General features: G+C 53.1%; 1 protein-coding gene across 1 annotated transcript in view; it reads left to right on the forward strand.

Annotated features, from left to right (window-relative positions):
- Positions 1 to 25409, forward strand: part of CDC42BPB (CDC42 binding protein kinase beta) — a 113578-nt gene extending 88169 nt beyond the window's left edge. The window contains exons 19-37 of the mRNA XM_065871433.1: positions 698 to 846; positions 1173 to 1267; positions 3131 to 3210; positions 6822 to 6911; positions 7222 to 7299; positions 8895 to 9000; positions 9662 to 9798; positions 10364 to 10503; positions 11699 to 11780; positions 12992 to 13208; positions 13336 to 13398; positions 14402 to 14998; positions 17803 to 17900; positions 17989 to 18073; positions 18194 to 18311; positions 18392 to 18509; positions 18931 to 19036; positions 19143 to 19213; positions 25278 to 25409. Coding sequence (XP_065727505.1) covers positions 698 to 846; positions 1173 to 1267; positions 3131 to 3210; positions 6822 to 6911; positions 7222 to 7299; positions 8895 to 9000; positions 9662 to 9798; positions 10364 to 10503; positions 11699 to 11780; positions 12992 to 13208; positions 13336 to 13398; positions 14402 to 14998; positions 17803 to 17900; positions 17989 to 18073; positions 18194 to 18311; positions 18392 to 18509; positions 18931 to 19036; positions 19143 to 19213; positions 25278 to 25409 — 2562 coding nt within the window. The remainder of the gene's footprint in view (positions 1 to 697; positions 847 to 1172; positions 1268 to 3130; positions 3211 to 6821; positions 6912 to 7221; positions 7300 to 8894; positions 9001 to 9661; positions 9799 to 10363; positions 10504 to 11698; positions 11781 to 12991; positions 13209 to 13335; positions 13399 to 14401; positions 14999 to 17802; positions 17901 to 17988; positions 18074 to 18193; positions 18312 to 18391; positions 18510 to 18930; positions 19037 to 19142; positions 19214 to 25277) is intronic.
- Positions 25410 to 26023: the final 614 nt, after the last annotated feature.

Genomic DNA, 26023 nt, shown 5'->3' on the forward strand with positions numbered 1-26023 from the left:
GAGCCCTGCCCGCTCCTCCGTACCCTCTTCTGCTTGTGAGCCATCTCTCTCACTCCGTTTTCTCCTCTTTCTTGTTATGGAGGAAAAATGAAGAATTCTTAACTGTATTCAGTGACAGCCTTAAAAAAAAGTCTGCAAGATAATCTCTTCAGACTTCTCTTATGCTCTTGAAAGTCGGTGAGATACATTAGGCAGCTCAGTAAGAAAATGGAAGAATGCTGTCCTCAAGCTGGTTTATTTCACTGTGGCTTCAACCTTCTAGGTCATTACATCATTCTTCCTTCCTGTTATTATTTTAGTCTTTTGTCATAGGTAGGAATAATTGATGAGTATCGGCATAGTTACTAAGATGATGAAATAGCAAAACGTTTCAAGACGTAGGAGAAATAAGATAGCTGTGATCCTAGAATGTAACTTAAGTTTGTAACAGAGCAGTGGGGCCATGTAGAGGTTACACTACAGGGTCGGCTTTATTCTTAAAGGAAAACCGTAAAGTTTATTCTTTAGAAGACCTCTGAGAAAAAAGTCACAAATCTAAAACTGGATCCCATGGACTTTAACATCTGAGAGTTGATACTTAAATATAATAAAAGCTTAAGATTAAAAGAAGGTGAATTACTTATTTGTTAGCATTAATTTTGTTAAACAAGTAAATAGCTTAAGAATCTGTTTTTAACATTTGAACTGATCTCTACAGGATCCCCTTTGGAAAGTTCGCCGTAGCCAGAAGCTGGACATGTCTGCACGCCTGGAACTGCAGTCAGCTCTAGAGGCGGAGATCCGGGCCAAACAGCTCGTCCAGGAGGAGCTGAGGAAGGTCAAGGACATGAATCTCTCCTTTGAAAGGTGCCTGCGGGGCCTTGGGCCACCCGGGGGCGGGCACTTAGTCGGTGTTCAGTTAGACCTAGGTGCACGGGTATGTGTGAGCACTTCACCTCCTGGGGGCTGTGCTTATTATTAGTGTTTTAAGGAAAAAAATGAGAGCATGAGAGTCTGCAGTTTTGAAGTGTATGAACAGGGGTACTTGTCGTGCCTGCCCTGCCACTTTCCCAGGCACCTGGATTAAACACCCTCCCCGCCCCCCCGCCCCCCCCAACATCTTGACACTCTCTGAGCCAGCACAGAGATTACCTGGGCTCTGGGCACTTAAAGCTGTTTATTTTTTATTTTAGCAAACTAAAGGATTCCGAAGCCAAGAACAGAGAATTATTAGAAGAAATGGAAATTTTGAAGAAGAAGATGGAAGAAAAGTTTAGAGCAGATACTGGTAAATTAGAATCAACGCGTCTGAATTTTTTTTTTTTAATTTATTTTTGGCTGCATTGGGTCTTCGTTGCTGTGCACAGGCTTTTCTCTAGTTGCTGAGAGCGGGGGCTACTCTTCATTGCAGTGCGTGGGCTTCTCATTCCAGTGGCTTCTCATTGTTGCAGAGCACAATGGGCTTCAGTAGTTGTGGCTTGCAGCACGTGGCCTTCAGTAGTTGTGGCTCACGGGCTCTAGAGCGCAGGCTCAGTAGTTGTGGCGCACGGGCTTAGTTGCTCCACAGCATGTGGGATCTTCCCGGACCAGGGCTCGAACCCATGTTCCCTGCATCGGCAGGTGGATTCTTAACCACTGCGCCACCCAGGGAAGCCCCTGAATGATTTAAATATAAACCTTTTTTAATGAAATGGTTTTATTTTACATTTCATTTCTTTTAGGTTTAATAGTTTTTAGTTACATAAAGAAAGCACTTAGCATAATTCCAAAGTCCAAATTCTGAAGTAGAGTTTGTTCAAAGATGCCTTCTCCAAAAGTAGCCACAGTTTTTGGTTTATTCTTCCTTTGTTTCACCTTGCAAATATAAAGCAAGTACCTGTACCTGTATAATTAGACAGTTGTGTCCCCCATGACTTCACAAAGGCCTGCCCTGCTCTGTTACGTGCTCAGGCGAGGCCACAGCCCTCAGCTGGTCCCGGACCCTTCGCCCAGCACAGCGCAGCCCCCTGCCGGGTGTTGGGCTGTTCTGGTCTCTTGCTATCACAGAGTGCTGCGGTGAGTAGCCGTGTGCATATAGCGTTTCCTATTTCTGTCCGTGCATCTTGGGGATAGGTTTCCAGAAGTGGGATTGCCAGTCAGAGGCTAAGCATGCATACACTTAGCCTCAGCAGTGCTGGATTCTGCTCCGAAGCTTGTGCATTGGTGTCTCCGCCACAGTGCAGGCGAGCGTTCCTGCCCCAGAGCCCCGCCTACAAAGTGTGATCTTACTCTGAATGGGTGAGAAGTAGCACCACATTTGCATTTTTTCTTACTATGAGCCAGACTGCACACCTTTCCATGTGTTTGAGGGCTGTTTGTATTTCTTATTCTGGTGACTTACGTATCTGTGTTTTCTGCCCATTTTTTATAATTCAGGTTGTGGCTTTCTCTTAATTTTTAGAAGCTTTCTATATATTGAGGACTAGAACGTTTTGTTTGACAGAAGTTGCAAATAGTTTTCCTAGTTTGTCTTCGTTTATGATGGTTTTTTGCTATTGTTGTTTTTGTTTTGCCAAGCGTAAGGTATTTTTATTGTTGTTTTTTAAATTTTTGTGTGTCAAATTTATCAGTTTTTTCCCTTTTTTGAGTTACAGGGCAGTACCCCCATGTCCCCAGTTGCTCAAGTAATTCGCCCATGTCTTCTTTTGACGCTTGCATAGTCTCACTTTTAACATTTAGATTACTGACTTATCTGGAATTTACTATGACGTACAGTTTGAGGGGCGGACCCCGTTTTATCTTTCTCCTGTGGCTAGTTAGTTGTCCAGTACCAGTTATTAAAAAGTTCCCCTCGCTACTGATTTCAGATGTGGGTCTTACCATAGCTGAGATTTCATTACCGTGGGCGTGGGGGCTCTTCCTGGATTTTCTCCCCTGCTCATTGTCCATGGGCAATGCCTCCCGATTCTAATTAGAGACGCTTCAATGAATCTGCTTTAGCATCTGGTAGGTCTCCTCCCCCCACCCGCCCCCTCATTTTTAGAGATTTCCGGATAGTCTTCCTCGGTTACTCTCTCAGATTCATCATTAACTGACAGAATTGATATCTCGGTGACCCTGAGTCTTTGCATCTTAAGTTTTTACCTTGACTAGTCCCGTTTTGTTCTCACAGGACTCAAGCTTCCAGATTTTCAGGATTCCATTTTTGAGTACTTCAACACTGCACCCCTTGCGCACGATCTGACGTTTAGAGTAAGTAATTATGTTTTTACAGTGGCAGGTGGATTGATGAAAAGTTAGAAATCAGTTACTGTGATTTGACTGCCTGCAGGGCCGCAAACCCACAGTACACTGGCCCCGGGCAGTTTAGCTCAGCTGTGCCGATCCTGCAATTGACCAGGGGCTAAACGTGTACAGTTGGAAGCAGTTAGGGTGTTTGAGGCGTTCACAGAGAGGCCCCTCAAGTTAGGTGGAGGGTAAGAGAGTGCTTGGCACCTTCCGGGAGGAAGTCCACACCGGCCTCTGCCTGCGTGCTGAATATTCCAGGCAGTTTTTAAACCACAGGCTCTCACGGTGAAGAACGAGCTGGTCGTGTTCCTGTTGCAGTACGGTACAGCCTTGCCGGGGCGGAGGTGGCTGGCTTGCAAGAGTAGTCCGGCCCAGGCCCCTGCTGCGGTCCTGGTGCTGGAGTCCATCGCCTCTGCTCAGGGAGGCCCGCCCCGCACAGGAGGAACCCAGAGCAGCCCCTCCAGCTCCGGGAGTGGCTGCTGGTCTGAGTGGGTCCCGCCTCCCTCCTCTTCAGCTGTGTGTTCTTCACATCAGTCTGTGGAGGCAGGACGGTCTCTGCAAAACTGCTGGGACGGGCCCTTGCCAGCAGCCCCGTAAAGCAAGCCGCAACGGGAAACTAGTGAAAGGAAATCTCATCAATGGGACTTCTGATGTGTGAAAGGAAATCTCATCAATGGGACTTCTGATGTGTTTGCCGTTGCTTTTGTTTTCTAACTTTTTATTAGAAAATTTTAAGCCTGTGGGAAAGTTGAAAGAATAGTACAGGGAACATACGTGTCTCTCACCTGGCATGTTGCTGCCCTTGCTTTCTCTCCCTCTCTCTCCACATGCACATGGACCTTTTTCCCCTGAGCTATTTGAGTGTGGGTTGCAGGCATCATGACCCCTAATACACTCAGTACTCCAGCGTTTCTTTCCTGAGTTGAAGACGTTCCCCTGCGTATCCACAGTGCCGTCACCACGCAGGGATGGTTTGCACTGATGCCGCAGCGCACAGCTGCCTTCCCTCCAGCTCAGGAGCCAGAGCTCGTGTCCCTTTGGTCTCTTCTAATCTGGAGCTGTGCCCCTGTCCCCCCCACCCCCCACTTTGTGTTTTATAGCATTGATGTTCTTGTAGTGTCCAGACCAGTTCTCTTGTAGAAGGCCTCCACTCTTCCTCTCGATTAGATGTGGGTTGAACATCTTGATGTGAACTCTGCTCGGGAGATGGTGTGTTCTCCCCGTGAGCGGAGGCCAGTTTGCTCAGCACCGGGGACGCTAAGCTTCTTGACCCTTAGGTGGAGGTGGTATCTGCCAGACCAGACCCCACCCCGGGAAGGGCCCTGGGAGCAATCAGCGGTCACCGTGGGTTAGCGGACGACCGTGATCCTTGCCTAGATCAGTTGTTAGGAAATCCAGGCGGATCTGTATTGCCGCCACCATTCTGGGCGCACACCTGTTTACATTCACCTGTCAAGAGGGTTTTTTTAATCAAATTTGTGATGCTGCCTTTTCCCTGAAGTCCTCACTTTTTAAGAGGTAAATACATGCAACCGTTCACAACCCGTGGTACGTGCAGAACCTGCCGCTACTCAGCCTGGTGCCTCCTCCTGGCCCTGCACGGCCAGACACCGTCGTCGGGGCAGATACAGACTCCCGAGAAGCAAAGACTGGGGTTGTTAACTGGCGGGGTGGGGGGGGGGGGTGCGGACAGCAGTGGCTTTTCTGTAAAACTAGTGGACAGGGTAGCGATCCGTGAGGCGGCAGGTGGTTCTGGCTCAGACCTTGCATCTCCATGGGCGGCCAGCGTGGCGGCTTCAGCGTGACGGCAGAGGTTCTGACCTCTGAACCTCAGCCTGTGCAGCCAGCACCCCTGCCATTTTCATGCTTTAGTCCCTCACTCCCCTGTGATTCAAGTAGGAAGGACATTTACTGATGGAAAGAAAACAATCCTTGGTCAGAGTCTTGAGTGTGCTAGGAGGGTTTCCAGACGTGAGAAATGTCTGATGGAAGCTTCTCTTCTGATTTCCCTGCATTAAGCTTACTGTTTATACTAGAAGTGTTTGCCATGGTGAGTGAATCAGTACATTTTTACGCAAGTTTTTATTGGGCGGGAATGATAGTTTTGTGCCTCCTGTCGCACCCGAGGGCTCTGTCTCCTCCTCTCTGCCAGCCTCTTGGGAAGAAGGAGGCCGCTGCCCGCGCCGGCTCCCCGCGCCCTCACTCACGTCAGCAGAGTGGCACTGGATGTGCACCTCTCCTCCTCCTTCATTTGCATCCTTTTGATTAATTAACCAACGAAATGAAACTAGTGGGGCTGCTACATGGCTAAAATTAAATTACTTAATGTTCTCTTGCCCTTCATTTATCTAAAGATGGAACTGTAACTCATGTAACATGCCTTACTTATGGGAGAAGCTTGCTTATATTTGTAGCTAATTGATCTAGCCTTTCCCTTGTGAGTTTGCTTACAAATTCAAATATTGGAGTACACAGTTGTGTATGTGTTGTTTGTGTATGTGCTGCCTTCCCATCTGAATTTGGCTCCTTAGACAGCAGCCTGATTAATTCCAGCCATTGGAAGGTGTGTCTCTGATTTGGTTCAATGGGATTTCGATTTGGAATGCAAGCTGTAAACTGCTCTTGTAGGTACCTACCCAGCTACTTCTGTGTCACATTTATGAAGCTTTGTAAACTGTATATGTGCATCTGTGTAAATTGTAATTGCTGGTGATGAGGAAATGTTAGAATCAGGAACACTCATGAATGTGAAGTCATTTTTAGGTGGTTTTAGAATGCAGCTTGAGCTTCAAATTGTGGGAGTAAATTGGGAATCTTGAGTTATCAGAACAGAACATGACTTCCCTGTGTCATAAAGCTTCCAGGGAAATTCCTACTTCTGGTCACAGGTCCATAGACTTTTTTTTTTTTAGCGGCACGTGGGCCTCTCACTGCTGTGGCCTCTCCCTTTGTGGAGCACAGGCTCCGGACATGCAGGCTCAGCGGCCATGGCTCACGGGCCCAGCCGCTCCGCGGCATGTGGGATCTTCCCGGACCGGGGCGCAAACCCGCGTCCCCTGCATCGGCAGGCGGACTCCCAACCGCTGCGCCACCGGGGAAGCCCCATAGACCTTTTTTGACGTTAGTATTTTTTCTCGATCCCTGAGTTGGGGTCATGGAGCACGTGGCTACTTGATCGTAGGGCTCCTGGGTGCAGAGTAAAACCAGTGCTGACTGACCTCAGGGTTGGCAGCTCCCGTTCCTGCCCTTAAATGGCTGGGGCTGGAGGATGGGGGGTTCCGGGCTGCAGTTGGAGCGTGAGGCCTTTGGCGATCGTTGTGACTTGTCAGAGTCCACCCTCCCACGCGGTCGCCACCCCAGCCTTAGAACGCCGGGGGCAGAGGCCTCGGAGAAGGTAGGACAGCTGTGAGTGAGGTGGGGTCCGTGGCGGGACGTCCCAGGACTAAGGACCAGTGCTGGGACCTTAGGTCCCCAAGGAAATGCACTTTTTAAGTAAAGAACATGTAGTTAGAGTGTAAATTCTGCAGAATAAGCTCTTTTATTCCCACAGTATTTCTCTGCCTTTGTTTTCACAGACCAGCTCAACTAGTGAGCAAGAAACACAAGCTCCAAAGCCAGAGGCGTCCCCACCAGTCTCTGTGGCCGCAAGCACAGAACAGCAGGAGGTGAGAGTATTGCCCTGTTGACGCCCCGAGAGCCCTGCGGTCTGCCCCCTGCCCCCACATCCACGTGCCTCGCGGGCCCTCGAACAGAAGCTGCCCTGATGCCTCACAGCTTGCCACTCTAAGCCCGGCTTGTGTTTGAGAATTACTGTCAGTGCATCAGCCAGATGAGGGCTGCTTTGACAGGTGTCTCAACAATCTGGTAAATTAAAATGGACAGGACTGTTCATTATTAATCAGTTCTGCTGCGTAAGAGGCGTGCTGAGCTAGGACAGTGCTCACCTGTCCACGCTTGTCCCCACTTGTCCCCCAGGACGTGGCTCGGGCCCCTCAGAGGCCACCCACCGTGCCGCTGCCCACCACACAGACCCTCGCTCTGGCGGGACCAAAGGTAGGAGGGACCTTGCTCTTCCCCGGGGGGCCTTCTCGGATTTAGACAACTTTTGTGTAAATAGGACGAACTTAGTATTTTCACGTACACAGTAATGTTTTGTTCTGAGTAGTGTGTAATCCAGAAAGCATCAGGACCCTGTGTTTTCTATACTTTTTAAAAATATGTATATTTAATTAATTTGTTTATTTTTGGCTGCGTTGGGTCTTCATTGTTGCGTGCGGGCTTTCTCTAGTTGCAGCGAGCAGGGGCTACTCTTCCTTGCAGTGCGCGGGCTTCTCATTGTGGTGGCTTCTCGTTGCAGAGCACGGGCTCTACGTGCACGGGCTTCAGTAGTTGTGACACGCGGGATCAGCAGTTGTCGCGCCCAGGCTCTAGAGCACAGACTCAGTAGTTGTGGCGCATGGGCTTAGTTGCTCCGCGGCATGTGGGATCTTCCCGGACCAGGGCTTAAACCCGTGTCCCCTGCATTGGCAGGCGGACTCTTAACCACTGCGCCACCAAGGAAGACCCCTGTGTTTTCTTGATTAAACCAGTGAGACATGAGTGCATTCTAATTGGCTGATTTCAGAGTTTAACCTCCCCAGCCCTCTGTCTTCACTCCCCAGACCGCATTTCCTAGTCCACTGGTAACCACTCTGCGCTCGGTGTCCATTAAGTCCCTTCTCCACGTTCATTCCCGTTTGTCTGGCTGCACTTCGGGCCTCGGAGGTCCCCGTGGTTTATGGGAGGCACTTCCTCCTCAGCGCGAATGGAATTCTGCTCAGCGTGCAGCTTGGTGACTTGGCTTTTTCGTAGATGTATCTTGGAGAGCTGTGCCGTCAGTGCGCCCGGGTTCGGCGTAGGTCATGGCTTCGAGCTGTGACAGGGCCCTGGTTTCAAGCTTAGCAGGTGTCTGGCCTTACGTACTAGATGTTTTTTTTTAACATAGACATGGTCTTTTTTAAGGCTTCAGTCACAGACAGCCATGCCAGCTAGAGATGGAGGCTTGATTTTGTTTGAGAGCAGCTAACGGCTTGGCTTTTGGACTACGATTCTCGTGGAGTCGGGGATCGGACTGCTCTCTGGATTTTGTGTTGGTCACTCCCTTGCTTCCTACAGATGGTTCCACATCTTCACGTGCCCCTGAAATGAATCCTTTCATTTGCCGTGTTAAGCTTCATGGATGCTGGCTGGGCTTCTCTTTCTGTTGTCGGTGGCGTCCTGTGTCTGCTCTCCCGACAAGGAGCATTGGGTCTTTCCAGACTCTTGCTGGGAGGAACAAGCTGCTGTGGGTGGCAGCCCACTCCAAGACACGGCCCAGGCCAGCCCCAGAGCCTCTGGCAGGCAAGGGGCTCGAGTCACCACAGCGCCCCAGCCCGGCCGGCGTTGCTGGTGTGGGCGGCGAGGGTCCTCACTGAAGGCTGCACGTGTGGACTCATTTTCTGGCTCAGGCTCCATGCGTGGGGTCACGCCGGGAGCCGCGCACGTCGTGGTGAAAGCGCGTGGCTCAGCTTTTCCAGGGTGCGCTGCAGTTGTTGGAACGCTTGGTTACAAGCAGACATGTCCCCGGTCCCCACCGCTCGTGTCTCACCACCTTGACCTTCTTCCTGCAGCCGAAAGCGCACCAGTTCAGCATCAAGTCCTTCTCCAGCCCCACGCAGTGCAGCCACTGCACCTCCCTGATGGTGGGGCTGATCCGCCAGGGCTACGCCTGCGAGGGTGAGTGCGGCCTGCGAGCCAAGAGGGGCCAGGCGTGGGAGTCCCGGTGAAGGCCGGCAAGGCCAAGGGCCACCTAGCCATGAGGGGCCCAGGGCACATGTTCCTTCTCTGGCTTTACAAGTGCTCGGTGAAGGTCTCTGAGTTGAGATCATGCTGCAGTGGACAGCGCGCTGCTCTGGGGTGACCAGGGTGTCTGTTGGTCCTTGTTTGTTACAAAATGTAACATCCACGTCCCGTCCACGTCCGTTCTCCTGCAGGATGAGGAAAGGCGGAGAGTAAAAACAACTTTACGATCTTCCACTATCAAGTCATTTAGAGATAAGCACCACTGTCTGGTCTCTTTTCTGCTAGTTTGTCATTGTTAGCATTTTAGGCCTCTGTGTTGTGGTCTTGCCCTGTGCTGGGGCTGGGCGGGCATGCGTGGCCAGCCGAGGTCCCGCGGTGAGAACCGTGACGAGCCTGGGGCCGGAGCCCCCGAGCACAGGCGCCAGCCCCCCAGTGGGTGCTAGTGAGCGTGTGGAAAAGTTGCTCGATGCCAGCGTACCCTAAGCGTCTGTAGGAACTGCTCTAAAAACTGTTTCCTTCTTGGGGTGCCACGCACGTCTGAGGCAACTGCTGCTTTGGGGGCGGAGGTGTGACAGTGTGTTCTGTGCTTTCGCAGTGTGCTCGTTTGCCTGCCACGTGTCTTGCAAGGACAGCGCTCCCCAGGTGTGCCCCATACCCCCTGAGCAGTCCAAGCGGCCTCTTGGTGTGGACGTACAGAGAGGCATAGGAACAGCCTACAAGGGCTACGTAAAGGTAGGATGTTCCCCCTGCTGCCTGCCCAGGCAGGCGACCCAGCCTGGTGACCCACGGCCGTGCCCAGCTACCCTGGAAATTGGTCCGTTTGCTGCATGAAGCGACCCACATGCCGGTCCTGGGAGCCCTCCCCTCCTGGGGTCCTGAGGGACCCCCCGCCCCAGAAACACACTCAGCATTAGCTGGGGCCTCTCGTCCCCACCTCCTGGGCTGACGCACTTAAGGTTTCAAAGCCAAGTGCCATTTGAAGGCGCTGTGCCCGGCCCAGCATTCCACGCTGCTCCCCGTCTGCTGTGAACACACCCATTCGTTGAGCTGTCTGCACTGTCCCCTGCGTCACCTTCTGTCATGGGCAGAGCCCCTCCCCAGCACTGCCCGAGTCATCCTGGGCCCAGACGCAGCTCTGCCGCCAGCCTGGACTGGCCGTGCAGCAGCTAGGAGCGGACCGCTGCACAGCAGCCGCCTCCAGGAAGTCTCCCGGGCCTGCCACCTCCACTTTCCGTTGTCCGGCCGTGTTGCGGCTGGCACCCCTGGCCCAGAGGAACATGGTTACTTTGATCTGCAGGTCCCCAAGCCGACCGGGGTGAAGAAGGGGTGGCAGCGGGCCTACGCAGTGGTCTGTGACTGCAAGCTCTTTCTGTACGATCTGCCCGAGGGCAAGTCCACGCAGCCTGGCGTCGTGGCCAGCCAAGTCCTAGACCTCAGGTCGGTGTGGTGTAGTCTATCCTCGTTCTAGGAGGTTTACTTGACTTATATGTCTGAGAATGAGAGTTTGTTGCCTGGTAGCCTTTAACCCCATTTCTACCTTCACGCCCTTAGTTATTGGGCAGCTCCAAAAACAGGTGCCTGCTAGAAACTTTCCTGCTGTGAATGTTTTTGCACTGAAAGATTTGCCAAATAGGCATCTACTACATCCAAGAACAAGTAGAAAAGATCCCAGAGACACGTTGCACAGCCTGAGGTAGTCTGTGCTCTGTCTTCGTGAGCCCTTGTCTTCGTGTGGCCACAGCGTTTGCTGAGTGGCACCGTCTCTTAGGGCTTCCATCTCTAGTCAGATGCCTTCCTGCCATCCACATACAAAAAGGCACAGCACCCTTCCCTCCCCACCTTCTCTGTGGTTAACTCTGAAATGGACATAATAGCAACGTCGTGAGGTACTAGGGTTGTTGGGAAGATTAATTAAGCAAGTGAATAGACAGGGTGTGCTTAGCTCAGAGCCTGGCCAGCAGAGCTATTGTTGCTGCTGCCACGTCCTCTCCTCACAAGGTGGAGCGCCCGTCCCTCTGTCACCCACCCCCAGTGCCACACAGTATGGCACCTGTCCGGGACTAGGGCCTGGCCTGGAGCTTCGTTCTCCAGCATTGGTCTTCGGGGGGCCCACGGGGCAGGGGTGAGCAGCTGGGCACCTGTGATGTGGGAGCGGCCCCAGGCGACCCTGCTCACCCCTCGCTGCACACAGGTGTGCCCCTGGCCCAGCAGTGACGAGACCGCTGGCAGGTGTCCCGAGACGAAACGCTGCCCGTAGCCCAGGGTTTAGAGCGAACTGGAGGTGATTCCGTGGTTATCTCAGCACATTTTATCCCCGTTTATAGCCAGGTACAGGCCAAAGCAAAGACGTGGTATGTTTGTACCTGTGGAACAGTCTGGCACAGTATAGAACAGTGTGAGTCAGGAAAGTGGTTTTATTCCCAGTCATCCCTAATCATTGAAACGCATGCAAGATTCTTGTGCTTTGTTTGTTGCCTTAGTCATTATAAGCGTTTTCTTATCCTGGTGGAGGCGAGGAGCTTCCCTTGTATTCTAGAAAGTATCCTTTTTCATACCGTTCCTAAAGGGTGGAGGACAGAGTCCTGTGTGCATGTCTCTTTTCCGGTATTCTGAATGTGTTATTTCTTACCAGAGATGAAGAGTTCTCTGTGAGCTCAGTCCTGGCTTCAGACGTCATACATGCTTCACGCCGAGATATTCCGTGTATATTCAGGGTATGTTTTCTTTCCGATTTTTAAGAGACGTTTCATTAATGATAAAAAGTCCGTAGGGGGACTTCCCCGGCGGTCCAGTGGTTAAGACTCCGCAGTTCCCCTGCAGGGGGCACGGGTTCAGTCCGTGGTCGGGGAACTAAGATCCCGAATGCCACGTGGTGCGGCCAAAAAAAAAAAAAAAAAAAAGAAAAAAAATCCGTGTAGTTAAAGTAAAAGGACTGTTGTGAGCATTTCCTTGTCTTGTAGCAAGGGGCTCGCGCACATCCGGAGTGGACCTCCCGTTTCTCCAGATCCTTCACACCTGTCGATATGTCCCGTGTCGCCCGTCCCCCTCCCCGTACTGGGTAACGGACCCTCTCTGCACACAGCAGAGCCCCGTCTCCCCAGCGTCAGGCCCTCCCGCTCCGTCCTCCCTCCTCGGTCTGTGTCCCGGCTGCTCCAGCCCCGTGCGCTAGATGCTGGAGGCCGCCACACGGTTGGCTCCAGATGAAGCGGACCATTCAGCCTCCCTCCTGAGGACTTGCTGGCCATTAACTGGAGCAAAGCCGGGGGAAATTAGCAGACATTGCTTATCAGCGGTCTTGCTGGCTGAGTTGGAGTGTCCCCTGCTGAGCTAGTGTTAGATGCTGTGGCATCAGGAAGCTTCTAAAAGATGGTGGATCCCCCTCCACTGGGAATTTTTATAAGTACAGAGAAATTTGGTTGACCACAAAACCGAGTGTATGGATCACTTTCTGTTAAATCACATCTCTTCAGAAACTGTCTCTGTATACAATACAGAAAATTCCCATCATTGTGTGCCTAAAGGATGATTTGTAGCAACTAAGGTTGTCCCGTGTCCTGGTAAGTGTTTGGGGAGCGCCCACAGGGAAGTCGTTTGTTTGAGATCCTGTTGTCCCTCGACGTGTTCTGAGAATGTGTTTCTCAGTTGTGATCAGAGCATTCAAGAAGGCGGCTTTCGAGTGAACAGTGAACCGCAGTTCTGGCCAGAGCCGAGTCACCTGAGCTCTGGCGAGGCCGGGCTGCGGGCGCCGTGTGAGAGCCAGGCTGTCGCGGCCCGCGGGCGGCTGGACCAGGACCCTGGCGGCCCGCGGAGGCGAGCTCTCCGGGCAGCAGCCCCCGCCCTCACCCCTGCAGGCCGCGTGGCGTCTGTTCGGTGTGTCCGGTTGTCTTACGGCTCTTCTCTGTCTGTTTTGTTTTCCGTCGTGAAGGTGACGGCCTCTCTCTTAGGTACACCTTCTAAGACCAGCTCGCTGCTCATTCTGACGGAAAATGAGAACGAAAAGAGGAAGTGGGTGGGGATCCTGGAAGGCCTGCAGGCCATCCTTCACAAGAACCGCCTGAGGAACCTGGTGGTGCACGTCCCGCAGGAGGCCTACGACAGCTCGCTGCCCCTCATCAAGGCCATCCTCACGGCCGCCATCCTGGGTGCGTTTCTCCGCGTCCCGGCCGCCTGTGGGCTCAGCGGTGTGGCCCATTTGAACCGGTAGTTTCTCCGCCGCTTTGGAAGCAGACGGCCCGCGCGCCGGTACTGACCGCTTTACGTTGTTCGCAGACGGGGACAGGATCGCCGTCGGCCTCGAGGAAGGGCTCTACGTCATAGAGGTGACCCGGGACGGTGAGTGAGCTGGACGCTCAGGCCGCCTGCTTAGCGCCACGCGCGCGGGGTCAGTGGTGGCAACGTGTAGGGTTAAGACGGATTTCCTGGGTGAGAGCAGTAAGTCACCGTGTCAGAGAGCTTTATAAAGAAAGGGAAAGGCCAGCGGCTGAGGAGAGGAACATGCCACAAATAAGACAGATGGTCAGTGACTGTCTGCCTCGTGTCCCCCAGCCCTGAAGGCTGTGGGCAGGGCCCACCCAGCAGGTCCAGTGAAACGCAGAGACCAGCCTCGAGGGCTGGTGGTGAGCTGACTGCCGTGTATATTAGGCCCTTCAGGGAGAGGACTGAGCAGGGAGTCGGGGCAGGGAGAGCTTCCCAGGAGGAGAAATGCTTCCTTAATTCCTCGGTGCACCGAGGCCTTACCAAAACTCGCCTTCCTTTGCTTCAAATTTTGACCTTTCATTCTTCCCAGAAGAAAAAGCAAAAGTACCCACAAGTCTCCCCATTTCACCGCCCTGGGCCCAGCTCTGGGCGCCTCCCCCAAGGAATAGGGAGTTGCCCCGAGGTGGTGGTGGTGCCTTCCTCATGGGCCTGGGGTCCCGACACAGGCACAGTGGAAGAAGGGTGAACACATGTGGCCTTGGGATGGTGGCTGCTGCCACAGGCTGTTGTCCCTCGGGGTCCAGACCCCCGGCTCTTGCTCAGAGCCCGAGTGGAGGCCCTGCCCCAGTTAGGGTATCGAGGGTCCTGGGTTGGTCTGGGGGCCCAGTGAGCAGGTGGGAGCCTTCAGCGAGTTTATCCAAGGATCCAGTGAGGTTTTTTTTGTTTTCCAAACGTGGTTCCTGGCTTCAGGGATGAGCCGGAAGGCTGTCCAGATCCACCCACGCAGGGCCTCACTGCCCTTGGCACCTCCCAGCCAGGGCCCTGGTGCCAGGTGTGTGTGTGAGATGATGAGGAAGGGGCGCTCCGGGTGGGGCGCGAGCAGAGGCCCTGGCCTCATGCTCTGGCCCCCATCCTGCAGTGATCGTCCGTGTGGCCGACTACAAGAAAGTGTACCAGATCGAGCTTGCCCCCAGAGAGAGAGTCGCCATCCTCCTCTGCGGCCGGAACCACCATGTCCACCTGTGTCCGTGGTCCTCCTTCGACGGCGTGGAGAGCAGCGTGGACGTCAAGCTTCCGGAGACAAAGGGCTGCCAGCTCATGGCGACCGGGACGCTGAGGAAGGGCGGCCCCACCTGCCTGTTCGTGGCGGTGAAGCGGCTGGTGCTTTGCTATGAGATCCAGAGAACTAAGCCTTTCCACAGGAAGCTCAGCGAGCTTGTGGCCCCTGGCAATGCACAGTGGATGGCCGTGGTCAAGGACAGGCTCTGTGTTGGCTACCCTTCCGGGTTCTCTCTGTTGAGCACCCAGGGAGATGGGCAGGCTCTAAACCTGGTAAATCCCAATGACCCCTCGCTTACGTTCCTCTCACAACAGTCTTTTGATGCCCTTTGTGCTGTGGAGCTCAAAAGTGAGGAGTACCTGCTTTGCTTCAGCCACATGGGACTGTACGTGGACCCACAAGGCCGGAGGTCACGCACGCAGGAGCTCATGTGGCCTGCGGCGCCCGTTGCCTGTAGTATGTATATGTTTTCTGTTGCCATACCCCGTTGCCGCTGTCGCATCACCGGTCAGCATGTGTCCTATTTGCTTTGGTTTGTCCTCTAGCTCCCTTAGCTGAGTGGTCGTGAGAGGCGGGCCCTGCGGCTTGCTGCGGGGGCAGGGTGGTCCCACTGCCACACCCCGGGCCCGTTGGAGTGGGCTTGCCCTCCTATCCCACGGGCACTGCGGGAGCCCCTCAGCCCAGGAGCCCAACGGAGACGGCTGGCCTCCCTGGGGGAAGCCCAGGCCAAGGGAAGACAGGACCTGCACTGTTTTACGTTTTAAAAGATGTTCTTCGTGATGATGTATAAACTTACACGGTGATGAAAACAAGCTAAAGGTTTGCAGTGACCAGAAAATACTCAGTTCTGATGTCCAGGTCAGAGTTCCTCTTGGGACAGATACTGTTCCGAGGGGTAGGAGCCGTTCTGGAGAACAGTTGTTGCTTCATCGGCTCGGTTGCATGTCCTTCTGCATGGACGACAGCGCTGGGCACGAGGCCCTGGAGTCTGCACTCCACAGGGGCGCTTCCTGCTGGGCCTGCTGTCTGAGCACTTTTTAAAGACCCTAAACCCCCCATTCTGGCCACTCGATATAGCGTATAGCAGGTGGGCTGCATCATGACGCCGGAAGGCAGAGGGACGAGGACTGAGTAGGCAGCCGCAGGGTACACGTTGATTTCCAGCTGCTGGGGGCTGGGGTCGTGGGGGTGGGGCGTGGGAGTTCAGTTTTTCCTTCATTACCTAAAGGAACAGTCTTGCGGCTGCCTCGTTGCTGGCTTCACCAAGCTGGCAGAACAGCCAAGGCGCTGGGACCAGGAGCCAGGCCCGTGAGGGGAGCTGCCGGCCTTCAGCCGGCGGAGGCTCGCTGGACGTGTCCCGGCCTTGTTAGCCCTTGGCCAGGGCCTGGGGTGCGGTGCGGGCAGCCAGAGCCGGCAGGAAGGGCCGAGGCCTGGCCCTGGCGCTTCTCCTGGTCTCTCTCTGCCGCGCCCGCTCGTCTTCGTGGGCGGCCAGTGCAGGAATGGCCTCAAGACCACCCGGTAACGTCTGACAGGATGCAGGTCACTGAGTGCCGTGTTCTGTAATCTTGACCGTGAGTGACCTGGCGGTGACGCCTGAGGTTCCTGCGTTCTCCTCTGATTGCAGCTCTCTCTCCACCTTTGTGCTCTCGTCTCACCTCCATGCACAGTACAGATGCCAAGTCAGTTTTAGAGCTGCCAAAAGTAATTCAGTGACTTTGAGGCTGGAGAACTAGAATTGTGGCCTGCTTGTCCCAAGCCCCATCCGAGCATGCGTGTGTTCTGCCCCCTTCTCCTGTTACCTGGGGGGCGGGGCTGGGGGGCGCTAATCGATCCCAGCCTACCGAGGAGGACCCTGAGGGCCACGAAGTGAGGTGACCTGCACAAACCACGCAGCAGAGGCTGGCTTCAGACTTGGATCTAGACTCCACGGCCCGTGTTCTCTCCACTGATTTAACTTTTTAGTTTAAATTTTTCTTTAGACTGGACATCTCAGTTTATCACTTTATCAGTAAGTCGTACGCACAGATCTCTCCTGGCTCCCTGCAGATGAAGCCCCACATGCCCACAAGTAAGAAGAGCTGCCCCAGAAGCCCCCATGTGCGGGAAGGTCCTCTGAGTCACTTCAGGGCCCTGGTTTCTCTGACCATCTTTTTCACATGTGGCACTCAAAAAGGCCTTATGGTTTGTCTGAGATGTCACTTCTGGGACAGTTTGGTGACTGGTTCCAGCATCTTTTGTCTGTTTCCTAAACCCTGTTGTATTTTATTTTTGGGTTCAAAACAACAGGTGTGATCAGAGAGCCCATATGGAATCTGTAATAGCAGCATAGCAGAAGCTTTTTAGAAATTTATCTTCAGTTAAGCGTAACGTGAGGAAGATTAACCCTGGAAGGTAGAAGGACCAGGAACCAGGGCTGAGCCAGAGCCACCTGCCAGCTCTGCGTGCCAGCCCGGGCGAGGCTGTGTGATGACAGCATGCTGGGACCCCAGCCTTGCGCCTCCCCTGGCAGGATGGCGGGATGCAGCCTCCACCGCTGCTTTCTCTCAGATAGTTCAGATATTTTTTACCGCTGTCCTAAACGTGGGAAAGGCCCCTTAAACTTCGGGTGCCACAGGGCCACCAGTCCTCGGTCTCACACGTCTGGTTCGCTGGGAGGGTCTTCCGTCACGACCTGACGATGTCCCATCCCTTAGCGGGGAAGGGGGGAGACAGCACCAGCTCCCCAGCTCATCGCAGGAGAGCAATTGTCATTTTACCGCGTGTGTGTTCAGACCTGATTACAGGAGGGCTGCCTGAAGGCAGCTCCAGAGTAAGCCAGCGCCCTTGCCCAGAGCCCAGCAGTAGTCTCTGGGTGGAGATTTTAAATATTTACCCAGAAATCTGACCTTTTGGCATCTCTGAAAGAAGGGATTTGCCTTAAGAAACAGGACATTGGGCCCCTACCTGGATATCAGATGTTCTGAGCCTGAAGTGACAGGCTTCTGCAGTAGTTGTATAAGAAAGCTAAAGGGGAAGCCAGGTGTTTAAACAGGTCACCTTCGGCACCTTTGGCGATGGTATTGAAATGCTGTTTAGTTTCAGGAGTGGAGGTAAAGCGTTCAGACGTCCGTTGTGTTTGTCTGAACCTTGAAGTGAAGGTTCCCTCTAGAGTAAGGGGCAGGGCCCCTGCGGCCTGGGCCGTTGCACCCCACGCTGGGCGGGCAGCCCCCGGCACTAGGGGGGGCGGGCCCGGGCTCACCACTCTGCTCCGTGTGCGCCAGGTTGCAGCCCCGCACACGTCACGGTCTACAGCGAGTACGGCGTGGACGTCTTTGACGTACGCACCATGGAGTGGGTCCAGACCGTCGGCCTGCGCAGGGTAAGGCCCGGCGGTGCTCGGCCCCTCCCCTGGCCGCCCCTCCCCCGCCCCCCCAGCAGCCAGCCTCCCTCTCTGGTTTCCAACGCAGATCCGGCCACTGAACTTGGAGGGCAGCCTCAACCTCCTCAACTGCGAGCCTCCCCGCCTGATCTACTTCAAGAGCAAGTTCTCGGGTGAGCCCTTCTCGGGGGGAGCAGAGGACGGGGGCTGGAGGGGGCCTGCCTGGGAGTCGGCGGCCCCGTGGCCCTCCCCCCGGCCCCACGGAGCCACAGCGGCCTTTCCTTGTCCTGCAGGAGCGGCTCTCAACGTGCCCGACACCTCTGACAACAGCAGGAAGCAGATGCTGCGGACCAGAAGCAAAAGGCGGTTTGTCTTCAAGGTGCCGGAGGAGGAGAGGCTGCAGCAGCGGCGGTAGGAGCCTGGCTGGGGGCTGTGCTGGGCCCAGAGGACCCTGACGCCTTCCTGAACCTCACGGTGTTTCCTTTCCCCAGAGAGATGCTTAGAGACCCAGAGCTGAGATCCAAGATGATCTCCAACCCCACCAACTTCAACCACGTGGCCCACATGGGCCCAGGCGACGGGATGCAGGTGCTCATGGACCTGCCTCTGGTGAGCCCGCGGATGCTGTCCCCTGCCCTCCCCACACCCCGGCTCCCCTGTGGCTCCTGCCTGTGTGCTCCTGAGGTGTCTGTCACCATCTCAGTCTGTTAGGGGTTTGTGAGAAATAGCTGTCAACGGTGCTAAAACATCTCAGTATATGGGCACGTAGCACACTTTGTGGGTTTTTTTTTTTTCCTTAAAAAATGTGTTTTCTGTAGAATTTGACTTGGCCTAAAGTCACTATTGCCAATTCTTAGCTCAAAACTGACCTGATGCCGCTGTCCAGAGGTCCTTCCCAGCCCGTTTTGCCTGTCGAGGCCCAGGGCCCCGGCCTGCTCGTGCGGCGGACTTTGCACTTGGCCTGCGCGCTCTGCCCGGGGCCCGGCTGTGCTCCCCCAGGCTGTGCTCACGTGCTATTCTCTCTGCCCAGAGCGCCATGCCCCCCTCCCAGGAGGAGAGGCCCGGCCCTGCTCCCGCCAGCCTGTCCCGCCAGCCTCCGCCCAGGAACAAGCCCTACATCTCGTGGCCCTCATCAGGTACCAGGGGCGCCCGGGGCGGGGCCTGGATGCTGGGACTCCAGGCCTTCAGTTCGTCTCTGAACTGTTTTCCCCAAGATGATCAGTGGCTACCTGTGTTCCGTAGGTGGATCTGAGCCCGGCGTGGCTATGCCTCTAAGAAGTATGTCTGACCCCGACCAGGACTTTGACAAAGAGGTAAGACTTGCCCAATTACAAGGGACAAGGCCTGGGGTCTGCAGCTCCACACGTGCAGGAGACTCGAAGCAGCTGTTCTTTGGAGAGAGACTCCATCTCCCCTGGAGTGGCCACGTAGGGCCTCAGTGGTCACCAGCCCCCCGGAGCTCCCCACTCATGACTGCTGAGGCTGAGCCGAGGCCGGGAGGAGGGAGGACGTGGACCCTGTGGCTGTGAGTGTGTTGGGAGAAAGATGTGGATTCTCGCCTCCAGGTCATGGCCTCAGGGAGACCGAGGCCTCTGCGGCCTGGTGCTGGGCCTCCTTCCAGGCCCTGCTCCCGAGTCACCTGGTCCCTTGCCCCCAGCCATGGCTGCCCGAGGCTGGGCCAGCCCCGGGAGGATGCCGCCGAAAGCTCAGGAGGGGGGCCAAGGGAGCTGCCGGGGCCCGGCTCTCCTCCTGGGCACTGACTGCGGGTGGGCGTCACCATGCACAACTGAGAAATGAAAGCCCTCCTGTGAAAAGTGCAGGAAGGCTTTTCCCGTCTAGACTCTTCCGTGTACTTTTATGCACGTGGCTGTAACACGTCAGTAGGCACGTTCCTTTTAAAGTACAGGTGGCCTCATGTGTCTTGCTCTCTCCTCTTCTGACTGCCCCCTGGGATCGGAGTGTGGGGGCCAGGTGGGGGCGTCCCTGGCTCAGGTGTTCTTGGGCTTTCAGACCCAGCTCCTGGTGGCAGTGTCCTTGGTTCCCTGTGTGTGTGGTGGGGGAGGAGGCTGGGAAGAACGGCAGCCTGAGGGCTGTGCTCCAGCAGCACTTTTGTGGGAAGGAGGAGAGGGGCTGGGTTCCGCTGGCTGTTCTAACAGCCCCGGCACCGACAGCTGGACTCGTGGGGGCTGCTGAGCTGACAGCGGAAACCAGAAGGGCTTCGCTTCACGTGGTCCTCACCTTCCTGGCGTGGCCAGCTTTTCAGGTGTGGATCGGCTGCTGCTTCCTCTGGGTCCACCTTTGTGCCCTTTACCCGTCTTCTCTTGAGTCACCATGCTTTCCTCTTAACTCGTTTATAGAAACCCTTTGTAGGTTGTGGGTGTTAATCTGTTGCAGGTACTTTTCCCCTTACCGCTGACTTTTTAATTTTGTCTTTAATTGTAAGGGCATTGTCATACAGAAATATTTAATTCTCGTACAGTCTAGTCTTTATCTTTTTAATTAAGATAAACATTCTCTTATAGTCTGAGAGCTTGGTAGGGTTTTCTGTTTGTCATTACGTCGTGGAAGTGTCTGCGAGGGGGCGTGAGAGTGAGTGTGTAAGTGTGTCTTAGCGTGTATGTGCGCAAGGACCTGAGCTGCTTCTTTCTAAGGTACATGACGCGCTGGCCCTGCACCACTTCCTTCCTTCCAGCTTGAAGCATTACCCTTTATTATTTGTTAAATTCCTTTGTTTACTGTCTCTATCCCTGGAGCCTGTGCTGTACCACCTGTAACCTGAGAGCCGGTAGAGCACACCTCTTCATTCCCACTTTGCAAAACACTTTCTTAGCTTCTCCTTCAAATAAATTTTAAAATATTTTTAGGGGCTTCCCTGGTGGTGCAGTGGTTAAGAATCCGCCTGCCAATGCAAGGGACACGGGTTTGAGCCCTGGTCCGGGAAGATCACACATGCCCTGGAGCAACTAAGCCCGCGAGCCACAACTGCTGAGCCCACACGCCTAGAGCCCCTGCTCCACAACAGAGAAGCCATCACAATGAGAAGCCTACACGCCGCAACTAGAGAAAGCCCACGTGCAGCAACGGCGACCCAACGCAGCCAAAAATAAATCAAAATTTTTTTTAGATTATGGAGCTTGTTGACTCCATCATAATCTAAAAAAAGTGAAAATTGTGTTGAGCTTTTCGCTGGGATTGTGTTGGATTTGTAGATGAATTTGGGGGCCGCTCACCATCCTGACCTTCCCTGTGTAGGAACACTGCACGTCTCTCCCGACGGGCTCCCTCTGGCAGGTTGCGCGTGTTGGTGGCTAATAAGTTAATTCTTAAGCATTCCAAGGTTCTTGGTGCCATTGTGCGTAAAGTAGAATCCTCTTAATGTGGGACGGTGAGAGATTCAGTTGGTGAACATTTTGGTGCCAGTTTTTCCGTCTGTGTTTATCAGTGAAGTTATCTGTGCCCTCTTTGCTGAGCTGCTCTTTCAGCTGTCTTCAGGGCTGCACCAGCCTCAACTCTGGCTTAGGAAATCCGGATCTCTTAGTTGCCATCATACAGGGGTTTTCTTTTCCTGGAAGGTTTTATAGGCCTCCCTTAAAAGGGCCTGAGGTTGATGGCTAGAGAGGTAGGTCTTCTGGGGTTTTTTCCCTTATTTTTTCCCCTGCAACTATCTGTTTGGAAAATTTTCAAACTTCAGGAAAGTTGCAAGAATAGTAGAGTGAATAACCCACATAGGCTGTACCTAACCCATTTTCCCCATTTGGGTTTTTGGGGAGGAACCAGCAGAAAGTGAGTTGCAGTATTACCCACCCCTAAGTCCTTATCCCGCACCTCCCTTGGGAGGGCGTCTCCCCGCTGCCCGGTGACGTCCTGTCCCTAACCCTAGAATCCAGCCAGGGCCACGCGCTGCGTTTGTAGGCACATCTCTAGTCTTCAGTCCACTGTGCAGTTTGTTTACAAAAAGTGCAGGTTTTCTTGCAAAACGTTCCTTAGTCAAGGCTGGTCTGGTTTTTTGAATTGCGTAAACAGTGAAAAGGCTCCGCACCTGTCTCCCAGCCGCCCGGTTCTCCCCAGGGACCAACAAACAAGTGTGTATGAGTGTGCGTGCACACGGCACACACTTTTCCTGACTGCACACATCGTACCCTTTATCTGAGAGCAGGGCTGATCCCTCACATGACCACAGTACAGCTGCCACACTGATGAAGCCACCTGCGTGTCCCCATAATGTCCTTAAGCACCTTTGCTGGCGCAGGACCCAGTCCCCAAGCACGTGTGGCATTTAGCTGCCTCATCTCTTTGGCCCCTTTACTCTGGAACAGGCCCTCAGCCTGTCTGGCAGAGAGCACATCTTTTATTTTCTAGAACACTCCTCAGTTTGCGTGTCTGACATTTCCTTGTCTTTTGAGATTTGGGTTGTGTGTCCCAGGATGGAGTATGGCACACAGGATGTGGTGTCCTTCTTGGGGTGTTGCATCCTGAGGTGCATGGCATCTGTTTGTCCTGTTCTGACCTGTTTGTTCCTCTCCTTAAGTTTATTGAAGTGAAATTCACATAACAGAAAGTAAGCATTTAAAAGTCAACAATTCGGACTTCCCTCGTGGTTCAGTGGTTAAGGATCCGCCTGCCAATGCAGGGGACACGGGTTTGATCCCTTCCAGGAAGATCCCACATGCCGTGGGGCAACTAAGCCCGTGAGCCACAACTACTGAGCCTGCGCTCTGGAGCCCTGAGCCACAACTACTGGGTCCACGTGCCACAACTGCTGAAGCCCGTGCGCCTAGAGCCCGTGCTCCGCAACAAGAGAAGCCACCGCAGTGAGAAGCCCGCGCACCGCAACGAAGAATAGCCCCCGCTCGCCGCAACTAGAGAAAGCCTGCGTGCAGCAATGAGACCCAACACAGCCAAAAGTAAAGAAGTCAACAATTCAGTGGCTGTTTAGTACATTCACAGTGTTGTACAACCACCAGCTCTGTCTACTCAGAACACTTCCATCACTGCAAGATAAAACCCCTACCCACTGAGCAGTTTCTCCTCAATTCCTGCCTCCCCCCAGCTCCTGGCTACCACCAGTCTTAACAATCTCTGGATTTGCCTGTTCTGGGCATTTCATATAAGTGGCATGAATCAGACAGTACATAGCCTTTTGTGTCTGGCTTCTTCCACTCAGCATCATGTTTTCACGGTTCGTCCATGTTGCAGCCTCTGTACCAGTAAGTTGTTTCTTTTTATTGCCAAACAGTCCAGTAGATAGATGGACCACATCTTACGTACTCATTGGTGGTTAGGAATAGTGCGCTAGGAACAGCTGCGTACATGTATTTGTTTTGAGTACATGTTTTCACTTCTTTGGGGTATGTACCTAGGAGTGGGATTGCTGGGTCATATGGTGGCTCTACTTTTAACTTTTTGAGGAACCACAGCAGCTGTACCATTTTACATTCCCACCAGCAAATGTACAAGGGTTGAGTCCACGTCTTTGCTAACACTTATTTTTTTTCTTACAAGCAAATGTTTTTTCAATAGCCATCCTAGCAGGTGTGAAGTTGTATCTCATTGTGCTTTTGGTTTGCGTTTCCCTAATGATCAGTGATGTTGAGCATCTTTTTCATGGGCTTATTGGCCATTTGTATACCTTCTTTGGAGAAATGTCTATTCAAGTCTTCTGCCCATTTTTAAATTGGATTATTTGTCTTTTGTTGTTGGGTTGTAAGAAATTTTTATACGATATGGATAGGGAATTCCCTGGGGGTCCAGTGGTTGGGACTTGGCATTTTCACTGCTGTGGCCCGGGTTCCATCCCTGGTCTGGGAACTAAGATCCCATAAGTTGTGTGGTGTGGCACAGCCAAAAAAAAGGATACCAGACACTTATCAGATATGTGATTTGCAAATAGTTTTTTCACGTTCTTTTGGATTGTCTTTTCACAATTCTCTATGTCCTTCAGTGTACAAAAGTTTCTAATTTTGGTGAGGTCCAGTTTTTCTATTTTTTTCTTTTGTTGCTCGTGCTTTTGATGTTATATCTAAGAATCCATTGCCAAATTCAAGGTTATGAAGATTTAGTCCTGTTTTCTTCTTAAGAGTTTTATGGTTTTAGCTTTTGTTTAGGTCTTTTTTACATTTTGAGTTAGTTTGTGTGTGTGGTGTGAGGTAGGGGTCTAGTTTAATTCTTTTGCAGGTGAATATCCAGCACCATTTGTTCCTTCCCCCATTGAATGGTCTTGGCACCCTTGTTAAAAATCCATTGACCACAGGTTTATAGATACATTTCTGGACTCTCAGTTCTATTGCATTGGTCTTTAGATTAATACTACCACGCTGTATTTGATTACTGTTGCTTTGTAGTACGTTTTGAAGTTGTAAGTTTGGGAAGTGTGAGTCCTCCCACTTTTTCTTAGTATTGTTTTCACTATTCTGAGTCCTTTGCAATTCTATATGAATTTGAGGATTGGCTTTTCCATTTCTGCCCCTCCCCAAAAACATCCGTTGAAATTTCAGTAACGATTGCATTGAATCTGTAGGTTGATCATGTTGGGGAATATTGCCATCTTTACAGTAGTCTTCCAATCCATGAACGTAGGATGCCCTTCCGGTTATTTAGGTGGTCTTTCATTTCTTTCAGCGATGTTTCATAGTCTCAGTGTACAGATCTTTCACCTTCTTGGTTAAATTTTATTCCTAGCTGTATTTTATCCTTTTGGATGCTATTGTAAATGGCATTGTTTTCTTAATTTCCTTTTCCCATTGTTCATTGCTGATATCTAGAAACACAGCTGACTTTTGTGTGTTGATCTTGTACCCTGCAACTTTACTGAATTTGTTCTTCGTGGAGTTCTTTAGGATTTTCTGTCTATACAGAGTCATGTCAGCTGTGAAGAGAGATGCTTTTACTTCTTCCTTTCCAACTTGGATGCCATTTTTTCTTGCCCTGGCTGGAACTTGGAGCACAGTGTCGAATAGCAGCGGTGAAAGCAGCAGCCTGGTCTTGTTCCTGCGCTGAGCGGGAAGCTTTGCCTTTCACCACCGGGTGTGAAGTGAACTGTGGGCTGCTCACGGACACCCGTTGTCATGTTGAGAAGGGTCCTCTCTGTTCCTCATGCTTTTATCGTGGAAGGGCTTCGCGTCTGTGACCTCTGACTGCTCGGTCGCCATTCCGTCTGGTTTCTTCACTGCGGAGTCGCTCCTTTTGGAATAGTTACTGAGTCATTTGTGGGGTTGGGCCTTGGTTTATGATCTCTCACCAGCAAGGACCACGTGACAGGCTTGCAGCGTGTGCTCTCATGACAAGAGTGGAGCCAGCAGGGGCTACACCTGCCCAGGCAGCATCGCCTCCACAGGCCCAGGGCCATGGTTCTCACGCTGTCCCTCTTTGTCTTCACAGCCTGATTCGGATTCCACCAAACACTCGACTCCATCGAACAGCTCCAACCCCAGCGGCCCACCAAGCCCCAACTCCCCCCACAGGAGCCAGCTCCCCCTTGAAGGCCTGGAGCAGCCGTCCTGCGATGCCTGAAGCTGCCGGTCACCGCAGCGGGGCCGGGGGCCCGGGTGGCCTCCTGTCAGTGCCAAGACTGAGCTGACCCTCCAGTGTTGTCCAAGGAAATGTAGAATCGATTTGTAGATACGGAGATGAAGAAAATACTTTATTATAATAATGATGGGCTTTATGCCGCAGCGAGGCGGTAGGCCAGATCTCATCTGCACAGCTGTTCCGTTTGCACACGAAGGACCGCCTGCGGCCCCTCCTGCCCAGAACCAGCTGAGGCAGCGCGGGGGGCCCGTGGCGCCAGCCTCCTGCAGACCCCAGTGGCGCCGGGGGCTGTGCAGGAAGCAGGCAGCTCGGGGCGGCCTCGGTGCCGCGTCTGTTCCCTGTTCCCTGAAACTGTTTCCTAGGACCTTAGGAGAATAGTAGGAAGTTGTATAGCATTCCCAGTGTCCCTAGAGTTTTGAAGACAGAGGAAAGTGGAGCTTAGTTTGTGGCCTTTTTATTCATTTAGCCATTACATAGTCAGATGCAGAAGTCCTTCTGCCGACCTTGTAGCCATGGACAGAGGCCCATTCGAGTGAAGCCTGCTCTGTCGTGGTCCCTCATGTGTGTCAGTCCGTTTCCGGTCCCAACCACGAAGT

This window comes from Phocoena phocoena, chromosome 2 (genome assembly GCF_963924675.1).
Source record: "Phocoena phocoena chromosome 2, mPhoPho1.1, whole genome shotgun sequence".
In the NCBI taxonomy this organism is placed as follows: Eukaryota; Metazoa; Chordata; class Mammalia; order Artiodactyla; family Phocoenidae; genus Phocoena; species Phocoena phocoena.